Here is a 17,084-nt window from a genome sequence, read left to right as displayed (position 1 = left end):
TGTCTGTGGTAACCTTAGTGATACTAATTGAGAGTCTTGACGAAGAGAAGTTTAAGAGTCATTTAACAAGCTGACCTTTGAACACTGTTATTTTACAAGGGGCTGTTTGTGTTTGTATCAGGATGGGTCAAAAGCTTTGTCATTTATTGCTGATACCCAGAGCATTGTTGGACAGAAAGCACAACTGTTTAATTTTGACAGTTGAAATTAATTTAATGAAAATAAATCAATTAAATTATAAAAACCTCACACTCTTTTAATTACTTCAGTTATTACTAGGGAGTTTTCATTTAGAATACTGATCCAAATAATTAGTAATTCTTTCTGAAGGATTTAGTAATATTCTAGTCATTACTAGTGGGTTACCATTACCTTCACTTTAGAATTAATTATAAACTATGCATTATTCACATTAATTATGAACCAGTATATAGTAATTCTTGGTAGTCATGGGAGGTATGAAAAAAAAATAGCAGTTATTGATTAGCTAATACTGAACTACCTCATTCAACTGAGAGTTATTAGTTTCAACATTATTTGTTCTTCAGACATTTCTCTTTAAAAAAAAAAAATCAGCTGTATGCAAAGTGGTTTTTGACCACTGAAATTGTGTACAGTTTACTAATTTATTAATGGAGCCACATTAAGATCTTCATATCTCTGGGATTGAACCATAGAGGGCAGGGGTGCCCAATAGGACGATTGCAAAGACAATGCTGGTAGATCGCACACAGTTTTAATAAATGCTTTTGTTACATTTTAATAAAAAGAAATATAACAATGTCCTTCCTTCTCTTTTTAGTTTCTGTCTGACTTGCAATTAACTAATACATTTTGACAAGGTTTTTGTTTATTCAGTTGCCATGACAACTAGCCTGCTTTGCGCCTTCCAAGAGCTTCAGAGTTCGGAAAACAGAGTGCGAAGTTAGCTTCCTCCAAATACGCACAGCCGTCTCTGAAGTAAGAGTGCACATATTGAGCAGAGCAACAAGTATTTGAAATGGTTATTTATTTATTTATTTTTTAATTAAACTGTGTTTTCTTTTTGGTAGATCTCATTGAGTTGATCATTTTAAAAGTAGATCATCACGCAAAAAAAAAAAAAAAAAATGTGGGCACCCCTGATATAGGGCCTTTAAAGGAACACTCCAGTTTTTTTGAAAATAGGCTCATTTTCCAACTCCCCTAGAGTTAAATAATTAAGTTTTACCGTTTTCGAATCCATTCAGCTGATCTCCGGGTCTGGAAGTATCGTTTTTAGCATAGTTTAGCATAGTTCATTGAATCTGATTAGACCGTTAGCATCTCACTCAAAAATGACCAAAGAGTTTTGATATTTTTCCCATTTAAAACTGCTGCGTAATATCATTGCGCCTGCTGCACCCATGGTATGGCAGCAAAGTTCCTTGATTATTACGCTAGAATTAGTGTATAGTTCTTAGCCATATCGAATCGCCTAGAAAATCACAACATTTTTATTTTCCGTCGGTCTTAGTACACGATTTAACTACAGAAGAGTCAAGTTTTAAATAGGATAAATATCAAAACTCTTTGGTCATTTTTAAGTGCGATGCTAACGGTCTAATCAGATTCAATGAACTATGCTAAGCTTTGCTAAAAGTGGTACCGCCAGACCTGGAGATCGGCTGAATGGATTCGAAAACAGTAAAACTCAACTGTTTAACTCTAGGAGAGTTGGAAAATGGGCCTATTTTTTTTTTTTTTTTAAGTCAACAGATTTAACTAACAGAACTGCCAATCTCTGTGTAAAAATAAAATGATGCTTTATAAAGTCATTTTTACTCTCCTGTAATTTGGCTCTAAATCTCAGGTGAAAATTGTCATTTGACTCCCCTCTACAAAATAATGGATTACTCAATAAATATTCATCCATGACATTTAATATTTTGGCTTTCTTCTTCATTTATGTTTTGCTTTCACCAGAAAAAAATAAATTGCATTGATGTTGATTAATTAATGAAATTAATTGCAATTCATTTTAGGTTTTTTTTTTTATTATTATTTTTTTATTTTTTATTTGAGCAGTTAAATTACTATTTTATCCTGTCCAGTCCTGTAATTTAAAACATTACACTCTTGTGGCAGATAAAAACATTGAATACAATATTTAAAAGTAAGTAAAAAATATATATATATATATATATATATATATATTGTTTGTTTTATTTGTTTATTTTATTGTGAACATATTTTATGATTTTTGTGATCAGGGTGACACTGTTTTGCAAAATTAATTAATTGTATGCATCTCAACTAACCCTTTACATTTATGTATTTTATTACACATTACTTAGTCTTATAACAAGTGCACTTAGCTTTATGCATAATAAATTAGGCTTGTTTTAAAGTAAATCAAATGCTGACCGCAAATACGTTTAGCCTGTTCTGTAAACACTCATATTTCATTCTTTCATGTACACACAAATAGACAAATATAAACATTTCTGTCTTTTCACACTGTGAGCCGTGGGTGTCCTCAGCATCATTCTGGCACCGATATCACATGTAGTTTGACCTCAAACATAAACAACATAGTGGGGGCTGAACATCTTGTTTTTGGGTTTCTAGTACAAACCACATTCTGAAGAAAGTGCATTCGATAACGCTCCTTTTCAAGTTCTGATTAAGTGTTTCAACATTTTTAAAAGCTGAGAATCAGTTTGAATTGTGTTTTTGTGTTTGTTTGCATTTGGAGTAAAATAAATCTATGTAAATATGGTTGTTTATTACAATTTGTTGTAAAATAACATAATGAAAGTATTTAATAATAATCAATAATAATAATTTTACAGTAATTATATTCACAATTCTTGTTCATTTAGTGGAAAACGCTATGGAATTATTTATTTATTATTATTTGATTTTTTAAATTTTATTTTACTTTTAAAACATTTTCTTTTTAAATTGTGTGTCAAACATTTGATACTATTGTTTAAGCTATATCGTCCAGCCATATATTATAAATAGAAATGTAAATTTATTTGCTGTGTGTGGCCATTATCATGTTTTTTTTTTTTTTTTTTTTTTTTTTCAGCAGATGTTTTGAGAAATGTATGAAAATAAACCTCAAACTTTCAGCAGTTTTTTTTTTTTTAGATTAGATTACATCCAAGAATAGATTTTTTTTTTTTTCTCTGAGAGATGTGCAGTAGCTTGTATAAAGCACATTGAGATCATATGCGATCTTATGCATTATTTCCTGAGAGGCGTATTGTACCCATAGAATCTCTGACATAAACACAAACATGGATGTCAGGATAAATTACATTTGCAGAAACAGCGGTGTCCCTCATTGTGTTGCTAAACAAACAAACTTCATTCCGTAAGGTGCAACCTCATTTTCAAATCAATATGTTTACAGCATGATACTGAGAATACATTGTTTTGCAGATCTGTTTCTGTGATTTGAAAAGACATTGAGAGCAGATCTGCTCATATCCATTATGAATTATTCAGCATAGATATCCCTGTCCGCTCACCTGTTATTTCCAGGCCAGAGGATGTGCAGACACGGTGACATGCTAGCTTGGGTTATTAGCGCCAGTGTGTGTGTTCTGCTCCAGCTGAACTGTCCATTGTTTTTGTGGGGTAGAAGATTAATAGATGTGTGCTTGTTTTATCTTACTGAACAGCAGACAGGAGGGTGAATAGAGAAACAAATTCAACCATGAATTGATAGGCAGCACAAATATCTGCAGTACTAAGGAGCTAATATCTACAGTAAAGGTTCAAATGCTATTTGCTTGACAAACAGAGGTAATATTGTGTAGTTAAAAAGTTACTTTTGAGTTATATTTGAGTTTGTTTTACTTATTATTTGTTCACGTTGTATATTTGTAATTACTTTGAACATCCAAAAATGCTTGTTCAGTGTTTACAATTTATGAGAGTTTACAATTTATGACAGATTGAGTAGAGATGCACAAAAGATCTGTTGAAAACAACAATGAATGGATTTTTATTGTTGCTCAGTGGCTTCATTCACATCCCTGCTGAAAAGACCATCAATGATTTTTAGATCAGGCTCAAAAGCAACAAATGAACAGTATAATTCAAACACATGTCAAGATGCAAAAATAAAGCATTGCCTACTGTACATGTTGTACTTCAAGCTTGAATTGCTCTGTGGTTAGGGGTATGTGATACTGACAAAAACATAGTATCTTGATATTTTTGGTTGAGTTTGTCGATTACATTTAATCAATAAATTAAATTAGTAGACACTACAGGGCTGTTACCAATCAAATGAAATCAGTATCAACAGAATCAGTCTTTGCAATGCAGAGGAAACACAAAAACTGCATCAAAAGTGGCATGTGACTGTTTAATGCAGCTCAGAGATGACATAAATGCATTTAACCTGCAGTTACAAATAACTTTATTATAGTTAATGCATAAATAATGTTCTGATGTTTTAAAAATGAAACATGAATGATTTTAAAATTGAAAAGATATTTTAAATATGAATATAAATATAAAACTGCCTGTAGGTGGCGGCATGTCAATAAACGAAACATTAATTTAGCTGAAATGTTCAAATGGACTGATTCATTCAGTAACAAATCACCGCTGTGTGTTGCTTAGTGATGCAGAACAGTTCTGATGTGGCTTTGTTTGAAACTATTTCCATGAAATAGAGCAAAACAGACAATATTGTGTCTAAAATGTCAGTCACTTAATTGTTTTACATGTAACTGTTGTATAAAATTAATATCACATTTGCAGTCATATTATGAAAAAAACAAAACAAAAACAAAAACACAGCACTCTTTTTGTGATTGCTTAACTATATCATATGATATAAATAAAGCCTGAATGACAAATACTCATTTTTACAGCATTTTAACAGAGTAAATCACCCAGTGAGAGCGTGTATTCTAAATTTGCCTAACCTAAATCAAAAAGGCTACAACCCGCAGTGTATGCATGCCCTCTCTAGGCGTGTCAAAGTGAGGGACATACTTGATAATGTCAGATTGCACATTGTTAAAACAACAATTACAATATTATTGTAGACGCTGTGGTAGAAATTTTCTTGAACTTACCTGAATTTAGATGGGGCATGATTAAATAAGCAATATCACACAAGAAATACTGCCAGTGATCCAAATATGTAAATCTGTGTTTTTGAATGAATCAGTTGAGTGAATGAGACAAAGACTCACTTATAAAGAGAGTCATTTCTGAAACAATTATGATGAATTTGGAACCACATACTAACATACTACTCTTAGTATTTATCCCATATGAAGATATGTTAAAAGTAGTACGAGGAGTATATTTGTATGCAGTTCTGAATTCAGCATTAGTGTTTTAGAATGAATCGACTGTAAATGATTCAATGACTCACTCACTTGTTGCCACCTACTGGTTAAATGATGTAACCAGCAGAAAGAATAACATACAAATTATACTCACCATATTATATTATATTATATTATATTATATTATATTATATTATATTATATTATATTATATTATATTATATTATATTATATTATATTATATTATATTATATTATATTATATTATATTATTAGATTAGATTAGATTAGATTAGATTAGATTACAAAAAGCCCTACCTGCTAGATCAACGTTTTGTATACCCTGTTGTACATCTGCAGGCTTTGATCCTTTGTCAGTGAGAAACCAAGAAGTATATGCTGTAAATTAAATCTGACGGCAGTTTGTGTTGAGACGAAAGAACAAGAGAATGTGGGAGTGTTTGTAAATGTCATCCTTTTAGCAAGGATCATTATCATCCACCAGTTAACGAGCAATATAAGGTGTAAACTTAAATTTCTGCACAGGAAATATTGATAAGTGACATTTAACATTTATTTTACTTTTTCATGCCACTATTTCTATTTTATTTAAAAATGTATTTTTATTTTTAACAACAGGTGCATGTGTGTATGTACTGTATTTATTTGAATGTTTAAAAATACATTTAATTCAAATTTAAAATACATTTAAAAGTCATATTTCAGAAAAAGACATGACCCCATAATGAACATCTATGAAATTAATTGTTGTTGTTTTTTCTTCTCTTTTCTTTCCCCAGCTCGCACTTTCATCCTATGGAACCAGACGTCTAGTCCCACCAACTCTACAGGTCAGTTTACACCTCAGGTCTTTACAATCTGTAAACAGAAACAGAAACGTCTCGGTTACAAAGGTAACCCTCGTTCCCTGAAGGAGGGAACGGAGACGTACGTCGGACAGACCGACGAATAGGAATCTCGCTAGAGAGGCCAATCTACTTCGAGTGTAACTAAACGAGCCAATGCACATTGGCATGCAATCATATGCATCAGCTGCTCGCCTCGCAGCGCGGGTATATAATGAGCAGCAGGTGCGTTGCATCTTCAGGTTTTCGCTGAGGAGCCGAACCGGATAGGCGGCAGCATCAGCGGGGTACAGCGACTGTGGCGACGGGACGTACGTCTCCGTTCCCTCCTTCAGGGAGCCGAGGGTTACCTTTGTAACCGAGACGTTCCCATTCAGTCGGTCACGTTCGACGTACGTCGGACAGACCGACGAATAGGAATCCCTACCAAAGCGCCACAGGAGCTGCCCCCTTCCAGCGCTCTGTTGCAAGCCACCTGAACCCCCTTGCCTGAGGATGGTGGGACAGGGCTAACACAGAGAGAGTCGATCACTGCTGTTCCCCAAAACCCATTCAGTGAGACTATTGGATAACGCTGGGAAAGCGTACCCTTCGCTGGGAAAGGAACGCTGCGGAAGCCACATCCTTCCCCGAAGGAGTTATGTGGAGAAGTACATATGGACTAACCCTGTAGGGCTGTGCTACATATGGAAGAGCTGGGGTGACTCCAACCCCGATGAAGGGTAGGTTCTCCCAGAGGAAAGACACGGGCTTCGTTTAGGAGCAACCGTGGAACCAACCATATGGGATCCCCGTAGGGTCACACATATGGAACCCAGCCTAAACCCGGTTCTCAAGGATACAACGGAGTATGGGCCTGGCGCCAGACGCTCCGCCACGTCGGCTGCCGAAGGGATATCGGAGGACTCGACAGGGTCTGCCTTGTAGGGACTCTCTGGAGAAAAGAAGCGCATGTAGCGCAGCAAGCCGACACTAAGCCGGGGCCTCTCCGTGCCTCTGACCTGTGGCGAGAACATGGGAGGAGACCGGCTCGACACGAAGGCTATAGTATCTAGCGAACGTGTTAGGTGTCGCCCAGCCCGCAGCTCTACAAATGTCTGTCAGCGAGGCGCCACGAGCCAGCGCCCAGGAGGATGCGACACCTCTCGTGGAGTGAGCATGCAACCTGAGCGGGCAGGGCACACCCTGAGCTTGGTAAGCCAGGGCGATGGCATCCACTATCCAGTGGGCCATCCTCTGCTTGGAGACAGCCTTTCCCTTCTGCTGGCCTCCATAACAGACAAGAGCTGGTCTGAGGTCCTGAGGCTTTAGGTTCTGTCTATGTACAGTCGCAAAGCGCGGACTGGACAGAGTAAAGCCAGGGCTGGGTCTGCCTCCTCCGAGGGCAGCGCTTGCAGGCTCACCACCTGGTCCCTGAAGGGACTGGTAGGAACCTTGGGCACATAGCCAGGCCGGGGTCTTAGTACCACGTGGCTATCACCCGGCCCGAACTCCAGGCACGATTCGTCGACCGAAAATGACTGCAGGTCCCCTACCCTCTTGATGGAGGCCAATGCCACCAGCAGCAAAGTCTTCATAGACAGAATCTTTAAGTCTACTGACAGCAAAGGCTCAAAGGGAGCAATCTGAAGTGCTCTCAGCACCAGAGTGAGGTCCCAAGAGGGTATGGAGAGGGGACGAGAAGGATTTAACCGTCTCGCCCCCCTAAGGAACCTGATGACCAGGTCGTGCTGACCAACAGATTTGCCATCTAAGTGGTCGTGGTAAGCGGATATAGCAGCAGTATGGACTTTTGAGGGTGGAGGGGGACAGCCTACGCTCCAACCCTACTGCAAGAAGAAGAAAGCACGACTCTGATCGAGCATCTTCGGGGTCTTCCCGGCGAGAAGAGCACCACTCGGCAGACAGGTTCCACTTTGGAGGCGTAAGCACGTCTCGTAGACCGTGCACGTGCCGAAGTGATGGTGTTAAGTACCTCAGGGGGTAAGTCACCTAGAACCTCCGCATCCCGTCCAAGGGACCAGACATGGAGTTTCCAGAGGTCTGGACGCGGGTGCCAAAGAGTGCCCCGTCTCTGAGAAAGAAGGTCTTTCCTCAGAGGGATGGGCCAGGGAGGGGCTGTCGCGAGGAGTGAGAGTTCTGGGAACCAGGTCCGGTTGGGCCAGTAAGGCGCAACTAACAAGACCTGCTCCTCGTCCTCCCTGACTTTGCACAGGGTCTGTGCAAGTAGGCTCACTGGGGGAAACGCATATTTGCGCAGGCCCCGGGGCCAGCTGAGAGCCAGTGCATCTGTCCCGAGTGTCCCCTCGGTCAGAGAGTAAAACAACTGGCAGTGGGAGGTTTCTGGTGAGGCAAACAGGTCTACCTGAGCCTTTCCGAATTCTCTCCAGATCAGCTGAACCACCTGGGGTGGAGTCGCCACTCTCCTGGCAGCGCAGCTCGTGATAGCTCGTCGGCCACACGGTTGAGCACACCGGAGACATGAATGGCGCGAAGCGACCTCAGATGCTTCCGACTCCACAGGAGGAGATGGCGGGCGAGTTGTGACATGCGACGGGAGCGTAGACCACCTTGACGGTTGATGTACGCAACGGTCGCAGTGTTGTCCATACGGACCAGTACATGCTTGCCCTGAAGCAGGCCTTTGAGGCGGCTCAGAGCAAGGCGTACTGCCAGCAACTCGAGGCAATTGATGTGCCAATGCAGATGGGGTCCCGTCCAAACCCCTGAGACTGCATGCCCGTATTACGTGGCACCCCAGCCGGTGGCAGAAGCATCTGTGAACACCACAGCATGCCGGGACACCTGTTCTAGGGGCACTCCTGCCCGAAGAAACAAGGGGTCCGACCACGGACTGAAGGTTCGGCGGCACTCCTGAGTGATTGGCACCCGGAATGTGCCGCGCTGCCACGCCCATCTCGGGACTCGGCCGTGAAGCCAGTGCTGAGCGGTCTCATATGAAGCAGACCGAGCGGTGTTACAGCCGCAGCAGCCGCCATATGCCCCAGGAGCCTCTGAAAGAACTTCAGTGGGACCGCTGTCCTGCCATTGAATGTATTCAGGCAGTTCAACACTGACCGAGCACGTTCCTCTGTGAGGCGTGCTATCTGCTCGACCGAATCCAACTCCATACCGAGAAAAGAGATCCTCTGCACCGGGGCGAGTTTGCTCTTTTCCCAGTTGACCTGAAGCCCCAACTGGCTGAGGTGTCTGAGCACCAAATCCCTGTGTTTGCACAACTGATCCCGGGACTGTGCTAGAATGAGCCAGTCGTCGAGATAGTTGAGAATGCGAACACCCCGTTCTCTCATGGGAACAAGGGCTCCCTCCACGACTTTCGTGAAGACGCGGGGAGACAGGGCCAGCCCGAAGGGTAAGACTCTGTACTGATATGCTCAACCTTCGAACGCGAATCTCAGGAATGGCCTGTGTCGCGGAAGAATTGAAACATGGAAGTACGCGTCCTTCAGGTCAATCGCTGCAAACCAATCTCGGGGACGGATGCACTCGAAAATGCGTTTCTGCGTGAGCATTTTGAATGGTAGCTTGTGGAGGCTCCGATTCAAAACTCGCAGGTCCAAGATCGGTCGTAACCCGCCGCTTTTCCTGGGTACAATGAAGTAGGGGCTGTAGAACCCCGACCTCAAAATCGGCTGGAGGGACCGGCTCTATCGCGTCCTTCGCCAGTAGGACTGCGATCTCCGCACGCAGGACAGGGGCATCGGCATCTTTCACTGTAGTGAAGAGGACGTCCCTGAACTTGGGGGGGGAGCCGGGCGAACTGAATCGCAAAGCCGACCCTGATGGTCCGAAGGAGCCAGCGAGACGGACTGGGGAGCGCTAACCCGGCTCGCAGAGACCGTACAAGCAGGACCAAAGGGACCACCGGTGTACCCGCAGCAGGGCAGCGAGGTGGAACACAGGGACGCGGCTCGGGGGGCTCTCTTTGTGAGGCGGCCCGAAGCGGCGTCACAGTGTGCTAGGCAACACTTACCTGGCTCCACGGATGGACAGAGGGAGCAGTCGAGGCTTTGGCTGCCCGCTGCTCGCTGCTGTCCACTGGCGACAGAAGAGGGGGATGAGAGTGGTGAGGTTTTTCTCCTCCCACTGCTCTCCAAACCCTCTTCAGACCTGGAAATGGAGGAACTGCTCTTTAAAATTTGGGTACCGCTGCCTCTTGGGTCAGTGGCGGAACAGAAACAAACCCAATAAAGGATTTACCACCTGGCCCTCCTCCAGGGGTGGAAGAGCAGCCCCACCCATCTCTGGGTCGCCCGTCTCAGGGGTGATTCTCACCAACCAGTTAAATCTCGGGCGTCATCTCCCCGCAATGGATACAGCAGAGCCTGCTGGGCCGGAGTTTCTTGCAGGGGACGACACCCTTGGCGACGAGCAGACTGAGGGGCGGCCCAAGAGGAACTCAATGGTTTGTCATGGGAAGCTCCCCTATCCGCTACTAACTGAGGAGAACCGCTGGGCTCAGTCCTCGACAGTGTCACCGAAAGGCCACTTCGTAAGATGGGAGCATTGAGAAAGCATTTAGCTTGACAACCTCTCACACCTCACAAGGTAAGCCAGGGGGCACTTCTGGACCACGGAGGTGGACATCGTCTGGCTGAGGGCCTGCGCCGTGACTTTGATCACGGTTAGTCAACAAGCGCAGCTCAACCCCAGCACAGAACTACCCTCATGCAAAAAGAGTGCCTTGGCCTCACATGCAGGGTGGGTGTGGTCTGTGTACAGCCACCCCATCCAAGAGGGTAGTGAGAGAGGAAAAACTTATGCAGATTGGCACCTTTGGCATTCCATATTTATGGCACCAATATACCCCCATACTGCCAAGTTTTCCATGCACATCTGGAAGACCCAGGAAAGCATGGCTGTAAACTCTGAATCTGAGTCAGCATAAGCACACACCATTACAGTGGGCAGCGTCACCCTCATTTCCAGAGCATAACAGCACTCTCTCCGATGCTGCAATCGACGTCTGTCCCTCAGCTGGAGCTCTGAATGAAATGCTAGGTTCCCCTATGAAAAGGACCAGCAATCCAATCCAGAAACTGCACAGCTTGCAATGCGCTAGAGAGGGAGGGGCCCTAGGGGGTTGGTTCCCCGAAGGAACCCCTCAACCTCATGTCACCCAAGCCATATCAGCAAAGTAGACCTCTTCTGGTGCACCAGAGAGGGCGCTACAATGGAGATTACGCAAGGGAACCGCGCATCTAGAGCGCCCGAGCGAGCGCTGGGTTGCCGTGACAACCCGCGCTGCAGCCCGGCAGCTCGACGGCACACGACACGCAGAGGAGCGAGAGGTTTGCTCTCGCTGATCTCCGCGGTCTCCCAGAGTGTCGGGCAGAGCCGCGGCTGTGCTTTTACACACAAGCGGCAGCTGGCCAACAACAGAGGGGACTCAAGCTTCCCGGAGAAAGAAGAGTCACGACCGGCGTGTCGACGTGATCATGTTCTCATATGAAAACATGAACACCCACGAACATCATTTCAGCACGCGCCCAGACATGCGAAACGGTGATCGTGGCCGTCAGTGAGGACAGGAACGATCGCATCCAGAAACACAAGTAGGATGTCGTCTTTAAAAAAGACGCGAATCTACTTGTGGAAGCTCTTTCAGGGACTTTACTCTTTTAGAAGTGCTGAAGCACGCAGGGGAACGGCCACCGCAACACAGACAGGGATTGTGTGCAACCTGTCATGTGCTTTCTCTCTCTTTGAAGGCGCTCACTCTTACCAGCCGTAAAAACGGCTTTTCAGCGCTCAAAGCGCACCGTACCGGCCGTGAGAACAGCCTTCTGACGCTGTCAAACAGCTATTTGCTCAAAAACGGCAAACGAAACAGAAAAAGAGAGGACGTCGACCCCGCTGCTGTGCTGTTCGCCCGCACTCGGAAAAAAAGAGAAGTTCAACCAAAAGCTTGACTCGTCTTCTAGCAGACACTCGCTTGCAGAGAACAGGAACAAACACCGTTCGGCTCCGAAGCGAAAAGCTGAAGATGCAACGCACCTGCTGCTCATTATATACCCGCGCTGCGAGGCGAGCAGCTGATGCATATGATTGCATGCCAATGTGCATTGGCTCGTTTAGTTACACTCGAAGTAGATTGGCCTCTCTAGCGAGATTCCTATTCGTCGGTCTGTCCGACGTACGTCGAACGTGACCGACTGAATGGGAACACTGTGTTACAATCAGTTTTCAAAAAACATTTTCTGCAGGCTTTGAGCATGTGAAATTACTTCAGATGCTGCAATAAATTTGGCCATGATATCATGCAATATAAGGATTCTGTTTTTAATAATAAATAACAAATAGTGGATTCAGAATTTGAAAGGTGAAAGTGAGTAATGTCTATGTCAATAGCATAACCAGATAGGACAAATAAATTGGCCTGCTTTAAATCAGGTTTCCCCAAACACAAATTATGTATGTCTGCCATTGGTTGGTCAAACAGATGATTTTTAGATCCTCTTTTGGCCAAATGTATTTTCTTTCTGCAAAAAAATGTATCCCGAATGCAGTGGATTAAGACATATATGCGAAAGTCTTCAGGGAGGATTAAGGACTCTTAAAAAACACTTTTTAATCTCCGCTGGGCCCAGAGATCCGTTTTGATTAAAAGAACAATGTGTAGAAAAACTCTAAATTCTGGAAAAGAGGCCTGAAGGAAAGAAGAAAGATTTTTGATGATACAAGTGTGCCCTGCAGCTAACACAAACACATAGAAATAAGCCACAGAGATAAAGATGGATAAAAATATATTCAATTTAAACCATCCTCAAGAATCCCATGCAGCCATTACTGCTAATAGACTTAAGTGCTTATGCCAAAGCCTCTGAATGTTTCTAAAGAATAATGTTTCTTTAGTAATTGTGAGATTCGATCGTTGCCAAGATACCACATTGAAAATGACCAGTGTTAAATGATCTCCGCTTAGTGCATTGACTGCTAAAGGCAGACCAGACTAAAAATGTAACTTTTAAACCTTTGAGTCATCCTAACAACATATGAATGCTGTGTAATGGAGTTGTCCTTCTCATTGTCTATGGTGGTTAAGGCCTGCCCTGACTAAAAAACAAGCTCAAATATGTATATGTTGCATAATATAACACCTACCCCTGGTTTCACAGACAAGGCTTAAAGCTAGTCCCAGACTAAAATACATGTTTGAGCTGTTTTAACTGAATGTAACTCGCAATATCTTAAAATATGTCAGTGCCATTGTTTTGTATCAAGATGCACACCAGTAATGTGTTTTTCTAGTGAACGTTTATAAAAGATAATTAAATTCCCTAATTGAGCTAAGCCCTAATCCTGGTTTAGGCTAAGCCCTGTCTGTGAAACTGGGCCCTAATGTTTCAATCTCAAAGCCTTCCTTCTTTATTTTCCTCCTCGTGTCTTTCAGGTTTGTTTTGTAATACTTCGATTGATGGCATTGGGACATGCTGGCCCAGGAGCAGTGCTGGAGAAGTGGTGTCCCGCCCCTGTCCAGAGACATTCCTCGGGGTCCGATACAACACCACCAGTAAGTGTCAAGCATCTCACATTGAATCACTCTTTCATGCTTGTCCCATCTGGAAGGCTCCGTCTGCTCCTGTTTACGACAGCACAAGCTGTTTTGTATACAGTACAGTCCAAAAGTTTGGAACCACTAAGATTTTGAAAGATTTTGAAAGATTTTGTTTTTAAAAGAAGTTTTGTCTGCTCACCAAGGCTACAAATAAAAATACAGTAAAAAACAGTAATATTGTGAAATATTATTACAATTTAAAATAACTGTTTACTATTTAAATATATTTGACAAAGTAATTTATTCCTGTGATCAAAGCTGAATTTTCAGCATCGTTACTCCAGTCTTCAGTGTCACATGATCCTTCAGAAATCATTCTAATATGCTGATCTGCTGCTCAATAAACATTTATGATTATTTTCAATGTTGAAAACAGTTGTGTACTTTGTTTTTCAGGATTACTTGATGAATAGAAAGTTCAAAAGAACAGCATTTATCTGAAATACAAAGCTTCTGTAACATTATACACTACCGTTCAAAAGTTTGGGGTCAGCAAGAATTTTTATTTTTATTTTTTTGAAAAGAAATTAAAGAAATTAATACTTTTATTCAGCAAGGATGCATTAAATCAATCAAAAGTGGCAGTAAAGACATTTATAATGTTACAAAAGATTAGATTTCAGATAAACACTGTTCTTTTGAACTTTCTATTCATCAAATAATCCTGAAAAAAAATATTGTACACAAATATGTTGTACAATTGTACACATTAAATGTTTCTTGAGCAGCAGATCATCATATTAGAATGATTTCTGAAGGATCATGTGACACTGAAGACTGGAGTAACGATGCTGCTTTGCATCACAGGAATAAATTACTTTGTGAAATATATTCAAATAGAAAACAGTTATTTTAAACTGTAATAATATTTCACAATATTACTGTTTTTTACTGTATTTTTAATTAAATAAATGTAGCCTTGGTGAGCAGACGAAAATTCCTTTAAAAACATTAAAAATCTTAGTGGTTCCAAACTTTTGGACTGTACTGTATATATATATCTGTTGTATAGAAGACCTAGTCGTTCGACTCATATATTCTTGTATCTCTTATCAAGCCGATGTTGTTGGACTTGAAACAATGGCAGGTCTTTTCGGGATATTTCCGGGCCTGTGACATGTGGAAATAATGTTTTGGATGAATGTATACATCTGGCACTACTTGATAGGAACAGCAGCAGTCTAAGCGTCATAACCGAGCTGACAGCTGAGAGCTACAGTACATAACAAGCTTTTAAATTCATGTCTTCATGTGTGTGGGAAAGAGGGAGGGAGAGTGTGCGCGTCTGCCAAATTGGCCTGTGTGTGTTGTGATGCATGTTGGTCAGTTTTTGAACTCTTGCAGGCTACCAAGTTATGTTTCACCATTGCTAACAAGCTCACTAATTGTTCTGCCAATGTTAGTGTACCGACCATATCTTTCCAGTGTGTGTGTGTGCGCGCGTGCGCGCGCGCGTGTGTGTGTGTGTGTGTGTGTGTGTGTGTGTGTGTGTGTGTGTGTGTGTGTGTGTGTGTGTGTGTGTGTGTGTTTGTTTGTGCTAGCTGTAATGAGAGAGACAAAAGTGTTGCAGTATTATTTAGAGACAAATACCAAATACCAAATGCTCCCTGTAGACGGTGTAGTTTTTCTTTCTTTCTTTCTTTCTTTCTTTCTTTCTTTCTTTCTTTCTTTCTTTCTTTCTTTCTTTCTTTCTTTCTTTCTTTCTTTCTTTCTTTCTTTCTTTCTTTCTTTCTTTCTTTCTTTCTTTCTTTTTTCCATGTCTGTTTGTAAAGTATTAAGCACATAAAACCTTAATGAATTAAATGAATTTTCATTACAGTGATGCCAATTAATTTGAATTGCCACCACTGATCACCATATACAGCATGTGTTATTCTTTTCAACATTTGCATTTTGTCAACACAGGACTGCATGGCAGATGAACCAATCAATTAGCTTGTGGAAATGAGGCCTGGCAGAGAGGTTAAAGAGGTGGACACTAGTTAAATCAATAGCAAATAATGCAAGATACATATTTCAAATCAGTTTCATCACATTACAAAATCCTCTTGCATTACCCAAACAAACTGACATAAAATCCATAATATTTTGTAATATCTTATGACACCACTATGAGGTTTTGCATCCATTCTGCCAGTAGATTACAGTATACTGTTAGTACTATAAATTATACTGTTAGATTTGTCAAACACGTACTTGCCCATCTTTCTGACCTCTCTTATGGGCTTCTTGACCACAAAGTCATTCATTAGTTCTTACTATCATGCTCTTTAAAGGGTTAATTCATGCAAAAAAAGAAAATTCTGTCATTAATTATTCACCCTCATGTTGTTCCACACCCATTCATCTTCAGAACACAAATGAAGATATTTTTGATGAAATCTGAGGTATATGACTCCTCCATAGACAGCAATTTAACCACCATTTTCAAGATCCTGAAAGGCACTAAAGACTTTGTAAAATAGTCAATGTGACTGCAGTTGTTCAACCTTAATTTTATGAAGCGACAAGAATACTTTTTGTGCGCAAAAACAAAACAAAAATAATGACTTTATTCAACAATATCTTCTCTTCTGTCATTCTCATACGCTGTTTATATTCAGCGCTTTCTGGTTCTACGTCAGAACGCCGACTCATTATCGGGCGACACTGTTCATGTGAGCAGCATGATGCATGTGTGATGCTGAAGCAGGAGCCAGCCAATAATGAGTCGGCGTTGAACCTGGAAGTGCTCACCAATGCCTGCCCTCTAAGAGATTTAAAAAGTGCTGTTAATTAATTGCAGCAACGCAGAGGTGTTTTCAGTGTAGGTTATTGGATAGAATGAAATGACACTGAAGTGTTTAGTTTAATGGAACATAATTGTTTGATTATGTGAGTCTTCTTTTCTAAAGATCATGCAGCGGGACACAGCTCTGTTTAACAAGCTCACAGTAATGAAAGGATATTATTATACAATTATCAAATTCAAAAGAATTTTGAGCACAGCAACTGCACTTGACTACATTTAAAGGGTTAGTTCACCCAGAAATGAAAATTCTGTCGTTAATTACTCACCCTCATGTCGATCTGTAAGACCTTCATTAATCTTCACAACACAAATTAAGATATTTTTGATAAAATCCGATGGCTCAGAGAGCAAAGCCACTGAACCTCTCAAGGTCCATATAGGTACTAAAAACATATTTAAATCAGTTCATGTGAGTACAGTGTTTCTACCTTAATATTATAAAGCGACGAGAATACTTTTTGTGCACCAAAAAAATTAAATAAAGTCTTTTCAACAATATCTATATGAGCTGATTTCAAAACACTGCTTCTGAGCTTTATAAATCGAATCAGTGGTTTGGCGTAC

The 17,084-nt window shown here is 41.5% G+C and overlaps 1 protein-coding gene across 1 annotated transcript in view; it reads left to right on the top strand.

Annotated features, from left to right (window-relative positions):
* The window catches only part of crhr1 (corticotropin releasing hormone receptor 1), a 147,418-nt gene that overhangs the window by 53,517 nt on the left and 76,817 nt on the right, over nucleotides 1–17,084 (top strand). Inside the window, exons 3-5 of the mRNA XM_067372990.1 lie at nucleotides 6,085–6,135; nucleotides 8,131–8,133; nucleotides 13,565–13,684. Of these exons, the coding sequence (XP_067229091.1) occupies nucleotides 6,085–6,135; nucleotides 8,131–8,133; nucleotides 13,565–13,684 (174 nt within the window). The remainder of the gene's footprint in view (nucleotides 1–6,084; nucleotides 6,136–8,130; nucleotides 8,134–13,564; nucleotides 13,685–17,084) is intronic.

This window comes from Chanodichthys erythropterus, chromosome 3 (assembly GCF_024489055.1).
Source record: "Chanodichthys erythropterus isolate Z2021 chromosome 3, ASM2448905v1, whole genome shotgun sequence".
Lineage (NCBI taxonomy): Eukaryota > Metazoa > Chordata > Actinopteri > Cypriniformes > Xenocyprididae > Chanodichthys > Chanodichthys erythropterus.
This window is presented reverse-complemented; position numbering and strand designations above follow the sequence as displayed.